This window comes from Malaclemys terrapin, chromosome 1, assembly GCF_027887155.1.
Source record: "Malaclemys terrapin pileata isolate rMalTer1 chromosome 1, rMalTer1.hap1, whole genome shotgun sequence".
Lineage (NCBI taxonomy): Eukaryota > Metazoa > Chordata > Testudines > Emydidae > Malaclemys > Malaclemys terrapin.
In genome coordinates this window covers 162,087,879-162,105,401 of record NC_071505.1, presented here as the reverse complement: position 1 = coordinate 162,105,401, position 17,523 = coordinate 162,087,879, and the positions used below count along the sequence as shown (strand labels likewise).

Below are 17,523 nucleotides of genomic sequence, written 5' to 3'. Positions count from 1 at the left end.
TCTGGAGGTCAGACAGAGCTGTAATTGCTTAACCTTCGGTGCACAGTGCAACGATCATCTTTTAAGCCAAGTATTTGCCAGAGAGAGTTATAAAGAGGCAGCATCTTCTCTTTTCTTCCTTGTCTGGTTTCTCTGTCTAGGTGGTTAATCAGAGGGTCAGTTCTGCTACTCACTGAGGACAGACATAAAACTGAGATTTGTTCTTTTTTGTGATGCACCCAGATGCTATGGCAGAGGTGGACAAACTATGGCTCGCAGGCCACATCTGGCCTGCGGGACCATCTGGCTCGGCCCTTGAGCTCCCAGCTGGGGAGGCTAGCCCCACAGCCCCTCCCCTGCTGTCCCTCTTCCCCGGCAGCCACGTGGCTGGGTGACGCGGCTACCAGATGTGCTGCCCTGAGTGGCATGGTAAAGGGACTGGGGGGTTGGATAAGGGGTTGGTGTCCCAGGGGGCAGTCAGGGGACAGGGAGCAGGGGGCAATTGGATGGAGCAGAGGTTCTGGGGGGCAGTCAGGGGACGGGGAACAGGGTGGGGGGTTGGATAGGCATGGGAGTCCCGGGGAGCCTGTCAGGGGGTGGGGGATGTGGATAGGGGTCAAGGGACGGGGAACAGGGACGGTTGGATAGGTGTGGGGTCCCGGGGGGCCTGTCAGGGGGCAGGGGTATGGATAGGGGACAGGGCAGTTAGGGAGCAGGGAGGCTTGGATAGGGGGTGGGGTCCTAGGGGGCAGTTAGGAGTGGGGGGTCCCGGGAGGGGGGCGGTTAGGGGACAAGGAGCAGGGGGGGTTGGATGGGTGGGGGGTTCTGAGGGGGGTAGCCAGGGGGCGGGAAGTGGGAGGAGTTGGATAGGGGGCAGGGGCCAGGCTGTTTGGGGAGGCACAGCCTTCCCTACCCAGCCCTCCATACAGTTTTGCAACCCCAATGTGGCCCTCGGGCCAAAAAGTTTGTCCACCCCTGTGTTATGACAATAGTTCCCTCTTAGTTAAGAAAAATAAATTATGAAGGTAACAAGAGCAGAGAACTGACAATTTACAGAGCAAACAAAATTATAGCACCAAAACCAATGAAATCTCCAATAAAGTTACAAGACATGTGCTTTGTGCATTTCATACCTGATGCAATGCTCTGGAAGGAAGAGAGGTTACCTCTGTTTGGCATCATGTTTATTCCTCTATAGCATGGTTAAGACAAAGCGAATATGAATCAGCCAGGTAAATTTTGACCTGCAAGTAACAGAAGGAAAATATATTTTAATAAATTCATGCTGAAACTTTTTTAAAAGGCATTTTTAAAATGCACAACTGAAATAAGCTTTTCACAATATTCTTCTGACTGACAGGAATACCACCAACATCTGGAACAGAAATGGTACAAAGATGTTTGGCATGGATATATCAAATATATGAAATAGGGGTCATCAACATTTCAGTTCATTGTTAGGCTTCATTTGTCAATCTGAAAGTCCATGTAACTTTATGGTTTTCTCCTGTTCACACAAAAAAAATCATTAACCTCTCTTTTTCCTTTAAAAGAGAGAATGCGTCTAGTTAATAAACAGGACTCCTGGGTTCTATTTGCAGCCCTGTCTGTGTCTTTCTTTTAGAAATCGTAAAAATTGTGAATAGTTACCTCACCAAGGCTCTTTTTGAAATGTTTAATGCATGAGTCTTCATAAAAAACTGAGACAGATGGGAAAAGTGCTATAACAGTATTATCAGTATAAAAATATACTTGAACAAAATTTAATGCCAGCAGCCCTGCAATCACACACAAACATATATCAAATCAGAGTGCACAAGCCAAAATATAGAAAGGACAAATTTCCATCTCAAGCTTCTAAAGGAATTAAACCATAGGAGAACAACAAAGACTGTTTCAAGTTTATTAAAAAAAAATCCCTGGATATGGCTAGGGTGACCATATGTCCCATTCTGGCCGGGCCAGTCACATTTTTAAGCTCTGTCCCGGGGGTCCCGACTTTTTTAAGGAAAATGGGCATTTCTCCCATTTGCTCTTCCCAACTGATCAGCTGACAAGAGCAAACAAACAAATGCCCAGTTTACCAAAAAGGTTGGACACCCCCCCCGCCCCCGCCCACACCCCCGCAGCAGGGGCATGGAGGAACATTGAAAGAGGCAACTGAGGTGTGGGGCACGGAGCTCGGGGTGGGGGTGGGGAATCAGTCCCAGTCACTGGTGGTGCGGAGCTCGGGGGCATCATCCGCTACTGCGGGCAGCAAGGGGTTCAGCCCCAGCCGTGGGTGGCAGGGGCACAGAGCTCAGGGGAGGTCAGTCCCAATGGCTGGTGTTGCGGCGCTTGGGGGCATCAGCCGCTACCATGGGTGGTAGGGAGCTCAGGCACCCGGCCCCAGCCCCACCCATGGGTGGCATGGGGCACGGAGCTGGGGGGGGGAGTCAGCAGTGGGGGGGTGGCTCTGACTAGCCCTGCAGGCTGGGGCGGGGTGTGGGGGGGAGACGGCTTGGGCCTGGCCGTCCTATTTTTACTTTTGGAAATATGGTCACTCTAGATATGGTTACAAAACCCACAAAACCGCCAACTTTTAACACAAGATTTCCAGTGTGCAATCCTTGCCATTAATTAGAGATCTAAAAATAAATGAAAATTAATATGGGAAGTGTCAAGTAGGCCCTTGTGTAATAAGGAAATGATAATAAAATGTCTTTTTTTAATTAATGCAACTGAGATTACAAATGAGTGAAATAAAATCCTTTAAAATACATAAGAACATAAGAACAGCCATACTGGGTCAGACCAAAGGTCCATCTAGCCCAGTATCCTGTCTATCGACAGTGGCCAGTGCCAGGCGCCCCAGAGGGAATGAACAGAACAGGTAATCATCAATTGATCCACCCCGTTGCTCGTTCCCAGCTTCTGGCAAACAGAGGCTAGGGACATCATTTCTGCCCATTAAATGACAATATGAACGTTGATTGTTTTTAGGTTTCTCCCATTTAAAAAAAAAAAAAGGGTTGCAGGAGACAAGCAAAGAATAGAGGCAACTGTGTAACCTTCTCTATAGACAGGCAACCTGTCCAACTTTAATAGTCACAAAATACGATGTCTCAGTTGTCTGTGTACAGAATTTACTTGTCATGCTTTTGTACATTATTTTCCTGGCAGTAAAGCACAGCAAGCTGTCCACAGCCTTCCACAGAGAGCCTTTGTCTTCTCCTACCTTCTATCATCTTGCCCCATACACTTGGAATATTCTCTCCCTTCTTGTACACCCCGTCCCCTTCCCTCTTCTCTGTCATAGGCCCTTTTCTAAAACTCACTTCTGTGACTCATTCCTGTGCTGACCCCACTGATGATGCTTTTTCTTTAGTGAATCACCTCCACCCCTTCTGTGGGTGGAGAGTATTTGTCTGTTTGCCCCACCATAGATCTCTCACTGTGCTGAGGAGGGAGCTGCCCTCCCCAGTCTTCCAGAGAGCACTTAAGCCTGGGTTTTAAACTTAACATTAGTTTAGTGTTATTGTGCCACTGAGAGTTTATTGTCACATTCACCCCTCTGCGACCTCTCCAAGGGTTCTTAAAGGAATAGAAAGGATCTTTCTCCATTGCCTCTATCTCCCAGCTCCCCCAGCATCCCCCTTCCGTTAACTGTCCTTACTCAAAGTATCCATGTTGCAGACACTCTTCTTCCAGCAGGAAAAGGGTTGACCTTGCTACATCTGCACCCCATCAATCTTTCAGTCCCTCTAGGGGCTAACAGAGCATCATGTGCAGTGCTCCCAAGCCCCTACCAACCGCCTGAGAACAAAGCAAAAGGCTAAGCATTCGGTCCCATACTCCATGGCAACATGTAATCACTGTTGATTTTTAGCTAGCTAATTTTCTAGTTAAGAGATAGGGTCAATTTTTAACTATTACTAAAACATACTGTGAGCCAATTAGTCTCCACACAGTCACATCCTTACTAGTGCAAGAACTTTCCCTGCTGCTGCACCTACAGCCTTCAGTATCACTCTCCATTTCTTTAAGCATCTCAGCCGAAAACTTTTCTTAACCCTTGCCTCCACATTTAAATCCTATTTAGCTCTGTAATTGCATTAATATCTTGGGGCACTGTTTGTAGGAAAGGCAGTATTAACAAAACTTTATTCCACTGTAAATATATTTGCTGTAAAGAAACAAGTTCTCTCAGCATATATAAGCTAACCACATTTTAAGAGCCTGTGGTAAGGGCAAATAGTCCTTTCTTTTCCAATGGCCACACAAATTACAAGCACATCACAAGCCAAGGAGAACTGGCAGTGATGGAAAGCTCAAAAAACGTACATGGTGCACATCTGATGATCACACAACAGTGAAAGCAATAGGTGTTTTAACTTCCCAGTACGTGTTCAATTTCTGATCAAAGAGCAGAATCACATACATTTATGACAGTATTTTACCACCCAAAAATGTAATTTATATTTATGAAACAGTAAAAGGAAAAGATGGAAAACTTTAGTGGAGTAGGGGACAGAAGCACTATGGTTGGGGGCGGGGGGGCTGGGGGAGGTTAAGAAAGATTTTAAGTCACAACTACTTATACATTCTAAAATATCTCTAGTGCAGAATTTAAAAGATAAACTGAAAAGGAAAAAAAACATAATTGAGCTTGTTCCTATTTTAGCTGCTTTGTGATATATGAAATCAGCTGATAAGGCTTTTGTTAAAAACAAAGAAAAATCTGCTTGTTTTTATATTGGAAGTTCAGGTCTTATCTCCCATGAAGACTCTATGGCAACCTTGTAACCAATAAATTTTTTATATGACAAGAGATTGAACACTGAGCAACCAAGAGGGGATGTGTTTTCAACTGTTTGAACGAAACAGATGAAAACACTTTTTGTTTGTTTTTGTGAATACCTAATTTATTTCCACTGCCTAATAAACAAGCAAGAGAAAGAATGTAATGTCTTTGTTAAAAATTACATATCACACTATCTCAATTCAGGTTTGAGAGTTCTCAACACACATCTGTGTTATCACCTCTCTCAAGAAGACCTCTAACAAAATCAGATAACCCAAACTTGACATTTCTGTTATTTCGAATGTAAAAGCACAAACTAGAAAAATTAAAAACAAAACCCTTCAGGCCTTCTTAATGCATGTCACCTTTAAGGATTTCATTGTGTTCACTGTTTGTATAGAAATTACAATGGAGAATCAAATAAAAATTAACTTTTTAGAGATAGGACTAATAATTATATAGATATATATATAGACATAAATATAGATAGCGCTATCACCTGATTAAACCTGTCTTTTTCAAACCCACTTTAAGTTACAAATCAGTAATGCTGTGAAATATAAACTTCTGGGAAAATAAACAAATGAATAGGTCAAGAAGCATAGTTTATTGCATACAGTCATCCACACATACTCGGATTAGTTATTTACGGCCTGATCCAACTTCCATATAAGTCAATGGGAGTCCAACTCCATTAATGAGCATACAGTGCATTCTGCCTTGTCTGTTAGGAAACAAAGTGATTTCATCTGGGATTTGCAAAGTCATCTGAAGTGCACAGAATCAGCATTAGGACTGAACTCTCATCTTTACATTGCCCAGGCCAAATTTTTAAGTTTTGTTTTATTAACAACCATAAAACACAATGATTCACTATGCAACCAGGCTCTTACTCTAACAAAACAGTCCAGTTATAATTAGGGTGACCAGATGTCCTGATTTGATAGGGACATTCCCAATATTTGGGGCTTTGTCTTATATAAGTGCCTATTACCCCGGCACCCGTCTCAATTTTTCACCCTTGCTATCTGGTCACCCTAGTTATAATACAAGTATTACTTCACATTTAAAAACCTCTCATTTTTGAAGAATGGAGTTCACATCTAATTTATAAATTGTATACCAATATTCTTGCACACCAATTCCACCAATCCATAGAAATGGCTTTATCCACCTTCAGTTTACAAAACACACAGATTTGGGATGGTATCCTCTCTCCATATGTGCTGTTCTTCCTTTCATTTACCATTGACTATTTAGCCTCGTAAAAGCTTGTCATGGCTATAACACAGTCTGCTTTTCCAGACAGTGGAAAGTTTAGTCTTTTATTAACAAACGAATCACAAAGACAAGTCCAAATAAATCTGACAGGGATATCGGATACATTAGATCAGGGGTGGGCAAACTTTTTGGCCTGAGGGCCGCATCGGGTTTTGTAAATTGTATGGAGGGCCAGTTAGGGGAAGGGGTCGTGGCCCGGCCCCCACCTCCTATCTGCCCCCCCCCCGGGACTCCTGCCCCATCCACCCCCCCCGCTCCCTGCCCCCTGACCGCCTCCGAACCCCTGCCACCCTATCCAACCCCTCCTCTTATTCCTGACAGCCCCCCCCGAGACCTTGCCCCATCCAACCACCCTTCTCTCTGTCCCCTGACTGCCCCCTGCTGCCCCCATCCAACCCCCCCTCCTTCCTGACTGCCCCCCCGGAACCCCTGCCCCTATTCAACCCTCTGTTCCCCCCAACCCTTATCCACAACCCCGCCCCCTGACCACCACCCTGAACTCCCCTGCCCTCTATCCAACCCCCTCTGCTCCCTGCCCCCTTACCGCGCTGCCTGGAGCACCGGTGGCTGGCGGCGCTACAGCCGCGCCGCCCAGCTGGAGCCGGACCACGCTGCTGCCACACACCACAGAGACCGGGTCAGGCCGGGCTGTGCAGCTGCGCTGCCCCAGGAGCTCACAGGCCCACCGCCCAGAGCATTGTGCAGGTGGCGGAGCATGCAAGCTGAGGCTGCGGGGGAAGGGGAACAGCGGGGGAGGGGCCGGGGGCTAGCCTCCCGGGCAAGGAGCTCGGGGGCTGGGCAGGACAGTCCTGTGGGCCGGGCCGTAGTTTGCCCACCTCTGCGTTAGATGCACATTTACTAAGCAAGTAATCTTATGAAACAAAGCCCTCAAATTTGACTATCTACTCTAAGACTTTGCTCAACTCAATGACTTTCTCACAAAGAATAGTCACTCTCTGGAAAAGACATGTACCCCACTTCTTCTCATCCAAGTGCTCCCTGTAGCTTGAAAGCGTGTCTCTTTTTCCAGCAGAAGATGGTCCAATAAAAGATATTACCTTACCTACCTTGTCTTGCTCAAGATTCCAGACCAGCTTACACTAAAGCCATGGTCTGCTGTAAGCAAAGACAAAAACTTTAGCTTTTCTATCCCTGCCTTCTAAGATAGCCACACATCATCACTGGAGTTCAACATGTTCTTACACGTATGGGTTTCTGAATTATTAGACCCATCTCATGGAGCAGATTCTGATTCAGGGTGACAAAGAAGAAGAACTTTCCTGTCCTATAAACATGAAGGATAACTCAGCTAGAAATCTGGCTACATCGTGAGCAGGGAATATGACTGTCTTGGTGCAGGGCTTGTGGTAGCACTGTCTCTGTCTCTGTCTCTCTCTCTCTCTCTCTCTCTCAGTGCACCCTTTTCAGGTGTCAGGCTTCAATCCTTCATATCTCATAGGTAGAATTTCACAGTCCTCCCACTCTAAGACTGGCCCCTGGTCTACGGCACCCTGTGTATCAATTGTGCTTTCCCAGAAGGTCCAGCTGGATCTGTACATCTGTGTTTTTTCCCTTTGGGACTCAGAATCATAGGACTGGAAGGGACCTTATGATGGGGCGGCCATCCCTCACTGGGATGTAAAGGCTTAAAGCAACCTTTGCGGGGAGGGGGAGGAGCGGCTGCGCAGGACCCAGCCAATAAGAAAAAGGCTTTTGGTGCCAGCCAATTAGAGGAAGGTTTATTGGAGGAGCCAATCAGGGTCAGGCTGGCCCATATAAGAAGGAGCTGCTGAGCAAAGCAGGGGCAGTCATTCCCTGGAGTTTGAGGGAGGAGGGCTGGAGCACCATGCACAGAGCTGTGCTGGTCAGAGTCAGCAGAGTATGAGAAAGCTTCAGGCTGATGGCTGCCAAACTGAGGCCCTGATACAAGAGCAGAGGAGGTGCTGGGGCTGTGGGAGAAAGATACAGCAGAGTTGGAGGAGGGACAGTAAGTTGCTGCTGGATATAGGGTCCCTGGGTTGGAATCTGGAGTAGTGGGTGGGCCCAGGCTCCCCGCACCTCTCCCTTACCCCCACTGGCCACTGAGGGAAGTGGCCTGTGCATGGACTGCAATCTGCCACTGAGACGAGTGGCTAGAACCTAGATTGCAGTTTAGTACTGAGGCAAGTGGTTGGACTGAGGACTGTCAGTCCCCTGGAAGTGGGGAAAGAACTGAGTGGGGCACAGCTGGAGGGCTATCTCCAGAAGAGGATGACGTGGTCTGGGGAGCGATGCAGGTCCTGGACGTGAGACAGGAGTGACAATGGGTGAGACTCCATCTGAGGCGGGCGCACTGGCAACCTACGCTAATTCCCAGGATGGCCAGTAGGAGGTGCTGCGGTGGTGAGTGATGCGCCCAGTTACAGACCTTGAGAATTCATCTAGTCCAGTCCCCTGTCTGTGACCAGTAGCGAATATAGTGACCAAACAGATTCTTTAAAGTATTGTTTATTTTAACAGTAAGAATAACAGTCTGCATACATCTACTTTGATCATTTATAATATCTATATATGTCTAGATCAATAATATATATAATTGGTGCTTTAAAGGGGCCAGTTTCAGAAAGCTGAAAACAATTATGAGCCAGATCAGCTGGGAGGTACAATTTAATCAGAAACATGTGAATGATAATTGGGAATTGTTTAAGAATACTCTACTAGATGCAAAAAGCCACAACTGAGAAAGAAGGCCATATTGGTTAAAAAAACAACTTGGTTTATAGGAGAAGTGAAAGCAACTATAAAAAATAAAAGTTGATAGTAATGAATATAACTCACAATCTAGAAATTGTAGAAAATTGATAAGGGAAGCAAAGGGACACAAGAAAAACTTTATGGCCAGTAAAAACAACGAGGAGTCCTTGTGGCACCTTAGCCCTGGTCTACACTATGAGTTTAGGTCGAATTTAGCAGTCTTAGATCAATTTAACCCTGCACCCATCCACACGATGAAGCCATTTTTGTCAACTTAAAGGGTGCTTAAAACCAATTTCTGTACTCCTCCCCAACGAGGGGCTTAGCACTGAAATCAACATCGCCAGGTTGAATTTGGGGTAGTGTAGACGCAATTCAACGGTATTGGCCTCCGGGAGCTATCCCAGAGTGCTCCATTGTGACCACTCTGGACAGCACTTTCAACTCAGATGCACTGGCCAGGTACACAGGAAAAGCCCCAAGAACTTTTGAATTTCATTTTCTATTTGGTCAGTGTGGTAAGCTGATCAGCACAGGTGACCATGCAGATCTCATCAGCAGAGGTGACCATGGAGTCCCAGAATCGCAAAAGAGCTCCTGCATGAACCAAACGGGAGGTACTGGATCTGATCGCTGTATGGGGAGACGAATCCATGCTATCCAAACTCTGTTCCAAAAGATGAAATGCTGGAATATTTGAAAAAAACTCCAAGGGCATGAAGGACAGAGGCTATAACAGGGACCTGTAGCAGTGCCACGTGAAACTTAAGGAGCTGAGGCAAGCCTACCAAAAAACCAAAGAGGCAAACAGCCGCTCCAGGTCAGACCCCCAGATATGCCGCTTCGACGATGAGCTGCATGCAATTCTAGGGGGTGCCCCCACCACTATCCCACCCCTGTTTGTGGACTCCTGCAAGGGGGGAGTCTCACGCAACAAGAATGAGGATTTTGGGGATGAGGATGATGATGATAGCGCACAGGAAGCAAGCAGAGAAACCGTTCTCCCTGACAGCCAGGAACTCTTTATCACCCTGGAGCCAATACCCTCCCAATCCTCCCAAGGCAGGCTCCCAGACCTTGAATGCAGAGAAGGGACCTCTGGTGAGTGTACATGGTTTAAAAGCAAGCGTGTTTAATGATGAATTTGCCCTGAAGACTTAAAGAAGCAAAAAGACTGTGGCTTACCATGGCTGCCTGCAAGCCAAATTCTGTTGCACGGCCCTACGTATGTGATCTCTCACACCAAACCGGCCAGCCCTCAATATAAGAGGCAAAATGTGACTCTAAAATATGTCTTTTTAAATGCTACTCTCCCTTTTTTTTCCTACCACAGCTGCAAATGTTTCAACACTCCCCCTATCATCTCCGTCCCAGAGGCTAGCGCAGATAAGAAGGCGAAAAAAATGCACTAGTGATGAAATGTTCTCTGAGCTCATGCAGTCCTCCCGCACTGAAAGAGCCCAGCAAAATGCATGGAGGCAGACAATGTCAGAGTCCAGGAAAGCACAAAATGAACGAGAGGACAGGAGGGACATGAGAGAGGATAGATGGCTGGAGCAAGATGAGAGCTGGTGGCAGTGTGATGAGAGGAGGCAGGAGGCAATGCTGAGGCTACTGGAGGATCAAACTGATATGCTCCAGCATATGGCTGAGCTCCAGGAAAGGCAGCAAGAGCACAGACTGCCGCTTCAGCCCCTGTGTAACCGATCGCCCTCCTCCCCAAGTTCCATAGCCTCATCACCCAGACTCCCAAGAACGCGGGGAGAGGGGCCCCAGGCACCCAACCACTCTACCCCAGAGGACTGCCCAAGCAACAGAAGGCTGGAATTCAATAAGTTGTGAAGTGCAGTGTGGTCTTGTCTTTCCCTCCTCCCACACCCCTCCTGGGCTACCTTGGCAGTTATCCCCCCATTTGTGCGATGAATTAATAAAGAATGCATGAATTTGAAACAACAATGACTTTATTGCCTCTGCAAGCGGTGATCAAAGGGGGGAGGGGAGGGCGGCTGTTTTACAGGAAAGTAGAGTGAACCAAGGGGGCGGGTTTTCATCAAGGAGAAACAAACAGAACTTTCACACCGTAGCCTGGCCAATCATGAAACTGGTTTTCAAAGCTTCTTTGATGCGCAGTGCACCCTGCTGTGCTCTTCTAACCACCCTGGTGTCTGGCTGCATGTAATCAGCAGCCAGGCGATTTGCCTCAACCTCCCACCCCACCCTTACTCTCACAGATATTGTGGAGCACACAGCAAGCAGTAATAACTATGGGAATATTGCTTTCGCTGAGCTCTACCCGAGTCAGTAAACTGTGCCAGCGTGCTTTTAAACGTCCAAATGCACATTCTACCACTGTTCTGCACTTGCTCAGCCTATAGTTGAACAGCTCCTGACTACTGTCCAGGGTGCCTGTGTATTGCATTAAGGGGTAGGCTGGGTCCCCAAGGATAATTATAGGCATTTCAACATCCCCAATGGTTATTTTCTGGTCTGGAAAGTAAATCCCTTGCTGCAGCCATTCAGACAGACCAGAGTTCCTGAAGATGCGAGCGTCATGTACCTTTCCCGGCCATCCCACGTTGCTGGTGAAATGTCCCTTGTGATCCACCAGTGCTTGCAGCACCATTGAAAAGTACCCCTTGCGGTTTATGTACTGGCTGCCTTGGTGCTCCAGTCCCAAGATAGGGATATGCGTTCTATCGCCCCACCACTGTTAGGGAATCCCATTGCAGCAATGCCATCCACTATGACCTGCACATTTCCCAGAGTCACTACCCTTGATAGCAGTAGCTCAGTGACTGCATTGGCTACTTGGATCACAGCTGCCCCCACAGTAGATTTGCCCACTCCAAATTGATTCCCGACTGGCCGGTAGCTGTCTGGCATTGCAAGCTTCCAGAGGGCTATCGCCACTCGCTTGTGAACTGTGCTCTTATCTTGGTATTCTTGCGCTTCAGGGCAGGGGAAAGCAAGTCATAAAGTTCCATGAGAGAGCCTTTACACATGGGAAAGTTTTGCAGCCACTGGGATTCATCCCAGACCCGCAACACTATGCGGTCCCACCAGTCTGTGCTTGTTTCCCGGGCTGAGAATCGGTTTTCCACAGCTGCCCCATTACCACCATAATGTCCACATTGCCAGGGCCCGTGCTTTGAGAGAAGTCTGTGTCCATGTCCTCTTCACTCTCGTCACCACGCTGCCGTTGCCTCCTCGCCTGCTTTTGCAGGTTCTGGTTCTGCATATACTGCAGGATAATGCGCGAGGTGTTTACCACGGTGATAACTGCCGCGGTGATCTGAGCGGGCTCCATGCTTGCCATGGTATTGCATCTGCAGGAGAGCAGAGTTGCAACGGAAGCGGCGGATGACGGAATAGATATTTATAGAGAGATGCCACGAGAATAGATATTTATAGAGAACAACGAAAGGACCTGCAAGGTGGATTCATGAGAGCAGAGTTGCAGCGGAAGCGGGAGCCCATGACTGCCAACATGGAGAAATTCGCTATCAATCAAGACAGGAGAGCAGAGTGGCAGCGGAAGCTGTAGTTGGAATGCCAGTTTTTCCAACTTATTACTCCGTCTGCAGCCAGAGCAGGAGAGCAGAGTGGCAGCGGAAGCGGTCATTCGATGACAACGGTTAGCAGTCCTACTGCACCGTCTTCTGAAAGCAATATGGCGCCCGCACAGAAAAAAGGCGCGAAACTATTGTCTGCCCTTGCTTTCACGGAGGGAGGGGTGACTGATAACATGTACCCAAAACCACCCGCAACAATGGTTTGGCCCCATCGGGCATTGCAAACTCAACCCAGAATTCCAATGGGCGGCGGAGACTGCGGGAACTGTGGGATAGCTACCCATAGTGCAACGCTCCTGAAGTTGACGCTAGCCACGGTACTGTGGATGCACTCCGCCAACTTAATGAGCTTAGTGGGGACTCTCACAATCTACTGTATAAAATCGCTTCTTAACAAATCGACTTCTATAAATTCAACCTAATTTCATAGTGTAGACATACCCTTAGAGACTAAACAATTTCGTGGACTAAAACGCACTTCATCAGATGCATAGAGAGAAAAATACAGTAAGCAGTGTATATATATTACAGCACATGAAAAGATGGGAGTTGCCTTACCAAGTGGGAGGTCAGTGCTAATGAGGCCAATGCAATCAAGGTGGATGTCGCCCATTCCCACAGTTACAAGAAGGTGTGAGTATTAGCAGAGGGCAAATTACTTTTTGTAGTGACCCATCCACTTCCAGTCTTTATTCAGGCCTAATTTGATGGTGTCCAGTTTGCAAATTAATTCCAGTTCTCAGTTTCTCGATGTCTGTTTGTGAAGTTTTTTTGATTAAGAAATGCCACTTTTAAGTCTGTTTATTGAGTGTCCAGGGAGACTGAAGTGCTCTCCTACTTGTTTTTGAGTGTTACAATTCTTGATATCTTATTTGTGTCCATTTATTCTTTTGCATAGAGACTGTCTGGTTTGGCCAGTGTACATAGCCAGTGTAATTAAAGACAATAAGGAGTCTTTTAAGTATATTAGGATTTTGTTTTGTTCCTAACAATGGTATTGGCCCATTATTAGATTAAAATGCAGGAAAGGCAGAAGTGGTTCAATGAATAGTTGTTATATATTTGGGGGGGAAACAAACATAATGCTGTAATAATTGGGCCTAATTGTGAGTTCAACTGTGAAAAATAAATAAAAGTTCATAAAATGTCACAGTAACTTATAATAACAAGTGTTGATGAGAAAAGATGCAAAAGGGAGACAGGAAAACTGAATTAGTCTAAACAAAAAGGCCTTGTGACTTAATTCAAAGACTGTGTTAAAATCATAGCTGGTAAATAAGAGAAATGTGGGACCAAAAATCAGTGGACCAAACTTGGTATGTCAGAAATTAGATGGTGAACAATATAAGGAGGGGATGAGCTATTCCACCCATTATTCTCTTTTGGGATTTTTTTTTTTTTTTTTTTTTTAAAGAGAGAAACTTTGCAGGGAAATTATGGATGGACAGATGCAGATTCTGGCTGACTGAAATATAGGAGATAAGGAAGGAGAGGGCTTCACCGTGATGGCTGCCACCCCAACTGTCTCCTGGGATCCCTATATCTACCACAACACCAGTGGGCCTTTGTTATCCTGATCCCAAGGGATATCCTTAACTGACTGGGCCAGAGAGAGAGAGCCAGATAACACTGCCACCTCCACAGGCTCTGGCCAAATCCTGAACACTGTTTGGGATGTGAGACTTCATCATACCACCTTCCCCTTCATGTGTCCTTTTCCTTTCCCCTTTATTTCTTCTCTTTCCTATCCCTCTCCTTTTTCCTTCTAATAAAGAGTTTGGCTTAGCCAGCCAAGACCATATATTTTACAACACTGCTGTAAGCCTGTGACAATAAAGAGGCAGCTAAATACAATGCCTTAAATAGCAACACTGGAACAAGTTTACCAGGTCTGAAAGTGGCTAATAAGACCATGTGCCAGGCCTGTGCTTTTCCAGCAAGAAGCTTGCAAGTGAGTGTCAACACTAGAGACAGAAGCTTCATTTTTCTTATCTTTGCTGTTCTTTTCTTTTAATTCTCTGTGTGTTTGTCTTGTTTTGTCTTCTAGGAAATATAACTGGATTTTAACAGCAATAATAGCTCCAGCCAATCTCAACTAATGTCTCTTCTCCCCAAAAGGACAGTAATTACTATCTTTACCATCTAAGAGACTGTCAAAAAGGGGTGAGAGGGGTGTCTTCTAATGACTCTTTCCAGCTAAAGGAAAGGGAATAAAGAATGATCTTAACATGAAAGCCTTGCTTAACATTTTACATTTCAAATGCTTTAAAAGTTTTCCCCTTTTTTCCTGTATCTTTAATAAAAGGTTAAGATGGATTTTTAGTAATGTATGGTACTAACCAGGCTGAGAGTTCTGTGAACCAAACCCCAACCCTTGTTTAACGCTGTTTAATATTGGACAGTGACAGGGTCATATTAACACATTTAATTCTTTGGATCAATTTATGCCATCTATATTAATACAACAGTAGTGATAGAAGATGATGATGATGATAATTCTCTTTCCATTCCATTAGTACCATAGAAGGATGTTCAACATTAGCTACTAAAGTTAGACATTTTTAAATCAGCAGTTCCGGATAACTTGCAGCCAATTAATTACAGTTAATTACAAAACTAGAATGGTATAAAATTAACATGACACACATTAAATGGACTAAAAGATAGCTAATGGATAGGTCTCAAAATGTAATCGTCAAATGTGTTATATAAGAGGTCAGACTACATAATCACGTTGGTTCCTTCAGGCCTTGAAAGCTATTAATCTTACCGAACAGCTTACCTGAAAGTAGAAAAGGTCTACTTTCTTCAGACTTTGTTGCAAGTCCTGTGTGTCAATCTGATCCCCCCCCCCTCAAACAGCTCCCCAACAACTACCTCTTCTATTAGGGGTGCCTCTTTAAATCAATCAATGTTCCTCTGTTCTTGTCTGTTTCTAGGCTTTGGCTCTTCTGCGCAAAACCAGTCCGATAGGCTCAGCAGGAAGTCGAGCCAGACTCCTTGGAGCCAATAGCTCTGCCATTGTCCTGTAGCAACCCTCGTGTGTTTGCTGAGGGGTAGCTTATCTTGAGCTATTCTTCTTCCTCTTCCTCCTTGTTTTTCCTTACAGTCTGGTATTAAACTAGACCAATATACTTACATAGTAAACATCCAAAAAATCAGGTGAACATACAGTATTCATATATTGTTATACAGCTGCAACTATGGCTACAACTTGAACAGAGAACACAACCACCCCTGTAGAAGAAAGCTGCAAGGCTGGTACCTAAATATCCAAGCTCTTCTCCACTCCCCTTTCCCCCTCCACACCACCACGAAAAACCAAAACCTTGAGCGACATCAAATGCCAAGATACAATCAGAAGTGTCCTGGGAGGGTTCAGTTCTTAGCTTTCTATGATACAGACTTATTTTTCCATCTGCCTCTGTGGTGCTAATGAGCACAAAGTCTATGTGAGTAGAGAGGTTTTGCTCTCAAAACATGGCAATCTGGCACCTTTTGCAAACACTAAATTAACCCACAGTATTTTTCAAACCATAAATTCAAGCATCCATTTGGTTTTGTGTTCATCAGATTTGCCATTGTAGAGTCCTTCCCTTGTAATCCTACAGCAGGGGTAGGCAACCTATGGCACACGTGCCAAAGGCAGCATGAAAGCTGATTTTCAGTGGCACTCACACTGCCCAGGTCCTGGCCACCTGTCCGGGAGGCTCTGCATTTTAATTTAATTTCAAATGAAGCTTCTTAAACATTTTAAAAACCTTATTGACTTTATATACAACAATAGTTTAGTTATATATTATAGACTTATAGAAAGAGACCTTCTAAACACGTTAAAATGTATTACTGGCACGTGAAACCTTAAATTAGAGTGAATAAATGAAGACTCAGCTCACCATTTCTGAAAGTTTGCCAACCCCTGTCCTACAGGTTTCCTGATGTGGAAAAGGGAGTGGCAGAGGTAGCACCCTTTTTCCTCTAAGGAAATGTCATGTGGGATATGGGAGAAGGCACCCTGTAGGGACAAAAGGGAACACCACAATTTTTCACCCAGCTAGGCCTGTCTGCCTAAAGAAACTACTTTTGGATCACATCTGTTTTATCGGAAGAATGGTTTCAGCTATTCCAAAAAGGTGCCCCACAATTAGGCTTTTTATTTTGCTCTCTTTATTTTTTATTAAAGAAAAGAGTGTGCACAATCACCACACTTTTTTCCAGAAAAAAAAAAGTTAGAGCATACTACTTCATAAGAATTGATGGTGTCGTGTCAGTTGGTTCTGCTATTTCTGGTACACTGAAGAAATTCAAACCACATATTAAGTTTAATCAGTTCCATGAAAGATGAAAATTTTAAATGTGTTTTGGAAAAGGAGAACGTGAATTTCCTTTGGATATTATGGTTCGGTGACTATAAAATGGGATGTTTAAAAGTTGACATAAGAGAAATCTTTGTCTGCTGAGAGTGTCCAATTGAAAACTGTTTGTGGCAAAAAGCTGAAGATTTACTAAATAATTAGTGGTATTCATAGGATAAAGTTAGAATTTAAGACTTTTCTAACCAATATATTCCAAGGATTCTTGATCTCAACTTTCTTAAAGATTCCATACACCTTGAATATGAAGGCAATAGGTTAAAACATTTGCGTACACACTGTATTATTTAATAAGAAATTTCATTTCCTCCCTAATTTGAAGTCATATAAGCCACTGTTTCCTCTGTGCTACTTTAGGTGATTGAGGCCATATGGAGACTTTACATCTCCAGCTGGATACAGTTAATTCATTTTGCACAAGCACAAAACCACCACTAACAAAAATAATACCTTTTAAAAAAACCACAGTCAAATCCAACTTCTCATGGAGCAAAATGGAGGTGAATGAGAAGGCCAAGTAATCCTCCCTCTTCCCCCCCCTCCCCCCGAAGTCAAGTTTTATCTTCTCCATTTTGGAAGGATTAATTCCCCATCAGGTAGTTGAAACTAAGAATCCACAATTATCACTATGACTTGCACAACCCACCCCAACAATAATATGCTCCCACTGTATTCCTGTGACACTGTTCCATTACATATTTTCCTGTTAAAACATTGGCTATGGTGGAAAAGCTTGTAAATCAAGGCTTCAAAAATACATTTACCAGTGGCAAGTGGAAGGCTTTTCATGCTAGCTATGGGC

At 45.0% G+C, this 17,523-nt stretch overlaps 1 protein-coding gene across 7 annotated transcripts in view; it reads right to left on the bottom strand.

The window, feature by feature from the left end:
• PHLDB2 (pleckstrin homology like domain family B member 2) overlaps window positions 1–17,523 on the bottom strand; it is a 104,509-nt gene that overhangs the window by 82,073 nt on the left and 4,913 nt on the right. For 4 of the 7 annotated variants that reach the window (XM_054045682.1, XM_054045695.1, XM_054045712.1 and 1 more), the window contains exons 1-2: window positions 16,245–16,333; window positions 1,113–1,223 (exon numbers count right to left, since the gene is read on the bottom strand). In XM_054045682.1, the coding sequence (XP_053901657.1) occupies window positions 1,113–1,161 (49 nt within the window). In that variant the 5' untranslated portion in view covers window positions 1,162–1,223; window positions 16,245–16,333. Of the gene's footprint in view, window positions 1–1,112; window positions 1,224–16,244; window positions 16,334–17,523 lie in introns of those variants that run through there. The other 3 variants (XM_054045703.1, XM_054045720.1, XM_054045690.1) reach the window with 3 other exon arrangements.